Source organism: Penaeus chinensis, chromosome 42, assembly GCF_019202785.1.
Source record: "Penaeus chinensis breed Huanghai No. 1 chromosome 42, ASM1920278v2, whole genome shotgun sequence".
Classification (NCBI taxonomy): domain Eukaryota; kingdom Metazoa; phylum Arthropoda; class Malacostraca; order Decapoda; family Penaeidae; genus Penaeus; species Penaeus chinensis.
The window spans coordinates 8,852,438-8,857,437 of record NC_061860.1 but is presented as its reverse complement, the minus strand read 5'-3'; the positions used below and the strand labels follow the sequence as shown (position 1 = coordinate 8,857,437).

General features: G+C 42.1%; 1 protein-coding gene across 3 annotated transcripts in view; it reads right to left on the bottom strand.

Moving 5' to 3' along the window:
• LOC125047984 (sporulation-specific protein 15-like) overlaps nucleotides 1–5,000 on the bottom strand; it is a 27,159-nt gene that overhangs the window by 5,832 nt on the left and 16,327 nt on the right. For 2 of the 3 annotated variants that reach the window (XM_047646543.1, XM_047646544.1), the window contains exons 5-9: nucleotides 3,613–5,000; nucleotides 3,011–3,325; nucleotides 2,576–2,749; nucleotides 1,620–1,753; nucleotides 942–1,138 (exon numbers count right to left, since the gene is read on the bottom strand). The exon at nucleotides 3,613–5,000 is cut by the window's right edge and continues 766 nt beyond it. In XM_047646543.1, the coding sequence (XP_047502499.1) occupies nucleotides 942–1,138; nucleotides 1,620–1,753; nucleotides 2,576–2,749; nucleotides 3,011–3,325; nucleotides 3,613–5,000 (2,208 nt within the window). The remainder of the gene's footprint in view (nucleotides 1–941; nucleotides 1,139–1,619; nucleotides 1,754–2,575; nucleotides 2,750–3,010; nucleotides 3,326–3,612) is intronic. The other variant, XM_047646545.1, reaches the window with a different exon arrangement.

Sequence of the window (5,000 nt, the reverse complement as noted above, 5' to 3'; positions counted from 1 at the left end):
CAGTCAGCAACTCCAAGCTGAATCTCTCCTATGGCAATTTGCTATAGGTTTGGTTTTGGTTAGACTTGGCTGGGTTGGCTTATCATCAAAGTTGGAAAAAATGTAAAACATCTAGACCTACACTTATATGTGGGCTTGCTAGAATGGGCATATTTTTACAATACTCAAAGCTGATGTACCATTTTTTTCACCCATGTTATGCTAGGTTAAGTGAGTCAACAGTTTAGTCTATATCTTGCTGAAGATAGGATATGTAGACCTAAAACAGGCAAGGTAGGCTGAAGCAGCGAGAAGACTAGAACACTGAAGTTGTACTAATTCACCATTATCAGCTTTAATCTTATTGGCTGCAACAGAAATGCCATGGACCAACAAGCAACCACAAGCATGAGAGAGATTAAGCCTCAGCAGATGAGGTAATATAAAGGGGAGGGGGGAAAGATTTCTGTTCCAGCAGTCATGCTAGGCAGAACAGCATAGGACACAGATGAGATAACACTAGGAAGAGGGTGAATAAAAGGTAAAAAAATTAATGACCTCCATTATTGCATTCACACTAGCCATTGATCAATCTGTAACATACAAATGGGCATATCTCCATGCAAATTATATGTTCTGGAAGTTCAAAGTAAGGAAGTATACATAATAACTACAGTGAGAGTAATATACAATAGTAAAAATGAAACTACTAATCACGGTAATAAGAAGAGCACTAAGGAAGATAGCAGTAACAATTATTGTTGTTATAGTGTTAACTGATAATGAAAATGACCACGATGATAATAATGATAAAAAATACCATTACTAATGATAACTCATTTTAGTATTAACTTCCCATACGTGGAAAACAATAATTTACATCAAAACCAATATTTACACCATATTATAAAGAGCATTAAGTATAGTAAATATGAACAAATAAACTGGAATCCTGTCCTTACTGAGAGTGTAATCGGCATGTCTGGTGGCTGTGGGGGTGGGAGGGGCAGTATGGGGGGCGAAGGTGGGTGGCGAGGGGGGGAAACTACCCAGGGTCGTTCTCCTGCCGATGCTCGACGCCATGGGAGATGCTGCACCTTGGAGAGCCTTGAGAGCCTTCTGTTCTAGTGAGTCGTTCAATTCACGAAGCTCAGCCAGCCTGGAGGGAGAGGAGTGTGGTTTAAATAATTGCATATAAAGGTTCATAGCAATTTCTTGAGGGGCAGGTGAAGTGTAATGCTTTGCTTTGCACACTTTAACCCCTCAATGATGGCATAAGAAATCTTACGGTGTCACTGACTCCGGTGACTTCTTGCAACCGTCCTGTCATTTGGCCCTTCAGTCCACTACATATAGCGGAACTTTCTGCTCAACTTGCTCTAGTGTGTTGCGACACCTATAGCCATACCTGGCATGGTAGTCAGTTTGTTATGACAGCTAAAGGCTTGGCCCGGCAGGTACAGGTTAATAATGATACAATATGAATGTATAACAGAATGGTTGAAAGCTCCTAGTGTTATCTATGATTATAACCGAAGACCCCTCCATTAAAAAAAAATAATAATAAATAAATAATAATAATAATAATAATAATAACAATTCAATTCTAACAACTACAAAAAGAAAAAAGAGCAACGCACTTTTCGTCTAAGGAGGGTTCGGCAGAGACGGGTGCTGGCAGCTGGTGGCTCAAGCTCAGCTCTCGACGGAGTTCCTGCGTCTGCCTCAATGATGCACTCAGCTTTAGCTGCAGAGCATCTCTCTCTTCCAATAGCTATATGATAGAAGGAGGGAAGAGAGAGGGTTAAAGAGATTAGGGTATTATATAAGGAAAAGAGCAAGAGAAATGATAAAAACAGGTTTCCTAGTGTTGTATGTACAAGTGACTAAAAATGAAAATGGAAATGCTTCAAAATCTTTAAGTGAGTAATATTTCTACCACTAAGATAATATGCAAGTAATCTCTTATCTGGGTAATACACCTGACTTCACTTCGCCTTTAACCCAATGCTGATGAGCATGACGTGTACATACATGCCATGCAAACTGTGAATTTACTTGTTTAATTGTTTTTATTAAGTCTCCAACGAGCCTATTACGAGTACTGCCTGTCTCGCCTGTTTACCCTTTACTTTGATTTACGAAAATATCTCACGTTATCTTATTTTGCTGTTACTAATGATTATAACATTATAGTAATTATAAAGTTTATAATAAAAATAACACCATTGATATTCATAACACAAGTAAGAAATAAATTTTTCCCACTAATTCAAGGAAAGGTGAAATCAGGTAAGGTCACAAGGTCTACAAATTGACTCCTTTGTGGCTAAGCACTAGCAGAGCCTCACAAGGTCTACAAATTGACTCCTTTGTGGCTAAGCACTAGCAGAGCCTTATATGTGCAGAGACATTTCACAAAAAATATTAAAAATGATCACAGCATTTTCCCCATTTTTCATTCATTTTCCCCGGCAACATTGGGTTAAAATTTCAGAACTATTATAATGAAAATGCATTAGCAACAAATAAATAAAGCCATTAACAATACCCCTAATGATAAAAACAACAACAGTTACACCTATACCCTACTTACCTTTGTGATTTCTAAGGACAGCTGCTGGCACCTGAGGTCACGCAGATGAAGTGAGGCCAAAGCTGCCTCCAGCTCAGCATTGGACGAAGACTGAGTGAATACAGTGTCATCTTCTTCCTCTTCTCTTTTTGTCTTTCCTGCCAGCTTGGTCAGGGAAGTCTCTGCTGCTTCCACCTTGGAATGGAAAGAATGAGTATTACTGACCAGTAAAAAGTTCACAATTTATGTCTACATCAATAAGAAATGGAAAAGAATACGAATAAACATGCCCAAAAGGAAAGTCAATGAATTAAGAGGAAAAGATCCCTACCTTCCAATAGAAAGATCTAGAATAAAGCAATCACACGGCAAGCAAGGAAGGGACAGGAACTTCAAGAAAACAGATTGGAAAGAAAAGAATAAGTGCCACTGAAACAGGAACACACTGGTACCAACCTGGCTCCGGAGTTGCTGGTTCTGTTCTTGCAGTTGCTGCACCTGAGCCTCCAGCTTATCTGTGGCCTGGGTGCTGCTGCGCTCAGCCTGGTCCTGCTGCATCAGCTTGATCTTGATGGCTGACAGCTCTGCCTTCATGTAGGCCATTTTGCGGTCCTCAGCTTCAAGGGTCGTCTTCAGGAAGCTGATTTCCTCCGACTTCTTCATGAGCTCATCACGCAGAAGGTTTTGCATCTCCATGTTCTGCTCCATGGCATTCTCAAACCGCTTGGCCTTCTCCCGCGCCTCCTCTGCTTTCACTTCCAGGGCTGTGTTCTGGGGATGGGTGGGAGGGAAGATTGTATGATTTTAGCCCATGTTAATGCAATATGAATTTTCACGCTGATTTTATATATGTCAGAGTAACCATTATTGAATGATTACAGTGCTAAAACTATTTATGAAATATAAAGAGTGATGATGAACATAAAAATTCTCCTTCCAATGCCTAATCCTCATAATAGGCAGGAACAGGAACTCCACTAAGAAGATGAAAAGAGATAAATAGAAAGAAAGAAGGAACCAAAACACATCTCTCATATCTTTAGACTGACAATCCTTACCTCCTCATGTTGCAGATTATTCTGCTCTCTAAGGCTGAAGCACTCGTCTTGTAAGGCACGTATGATCTCCTCCTCCTCTTCCTCCTGCAGAGCTTGCAACTGCTTCTTGAGACTGTCCACCTCCTCAGCCAGACGATCCCTCTCCCCCTTCAGGATGCCCACGTCACTCTTATGACTGTCACACACGTCCCGCAGTTCATTGTACTCAGCAAACATAGAGTTGTAGGCAGACTTCAGTGTGTCGTGCGTGTACTGGAGTTCCTTCAGCTGTGCGTTGCTCTGGTCCTTCTCCTTCTTAGTGGCCTCATGCTGGTCGTGAAGTTCGATGAAGGACTCTTTGTACTTATTGACTTCGCTTTCTGCCTTAGACTTGGAATCCTTCAGCCCTTCGATGATGGACTGGAAGTTTTCATTATCTGCGCTCAGGTTTTCCACCTTCTCCTCGAGTTCATTTACGGCTGCCTGCAACCTCATGTTCTCTGGCTTTAGAATGTTGAGCTCTTCTTGCTGTGTATTGATTTGTACTCTTAACTCTTCTAGTTCTTTAGATCCCGGGCTTACAGATCCTGAAATTTGAGTTTCTGATATGGTAGCAGCTGGCTCCTGCTGCATTCCGGGAGTCTGCTCAATAATTTCTTCCAGCTCAGAGATCTTCCACTCTAGGGACTGGACCTGACCTTCAAGCTCTCGATTCCTTGCATTCAGGAGCTTTATTGTAGTGTCTTGCTCTTCTTTAAGGTCTAGGAACTGCTCCTGGGCCGCGGTAAGGACATCTACCTGCGTTGTAAGGTTATCCTTTTCTTTTTCAAGCTCATCTAACTTCTGTTTGATTTCGTCTCTCTCTGACTCAGCCTTTGACACCTGCGCTTTCCACTCTTCCTCCAGGGCCTGGTCGAGGTCTGAAAAGCCACCTGCTTTGGCCTTAAGCTTCTGCACTTCTTTGGTCAAAGACTCATTCTTGCTCTGTGTTACCTTCAACTTCTGCAGCATTTTCCCGCTCTTCATCTTGGCTGTCTGCAGCTCATCATAGACAGCGTTCTTTTCCTTCTCTAGTGCTATCAACTTCTGTTTCAGGTTATCTATCTCCTCTTGGAGTTTGTGATCACCAGATGATGACTGCAAAAGGTGTTCATGCTCAATTTTGCCTTCTGCTCCCCAATCCACTTCCTCCACAACCAATGCATGTGCTTCAGTGTCAGTTCTGCTGCCTGGCAGACCCTCCATTGAAGCAACCTGTGCCTGTAAGTCACAGTACTTCATTTCTAGTTCACTGTACTGGGAGTCCAGGGATTTGAATCTCTCAATCTCAGTCCTGAGGCGAGTGATCTCTGATTCAGCAGAAGTGCTCACCTCTGTCAGTCTCTGGATCTCGTCCCGTAGGTGTTCAC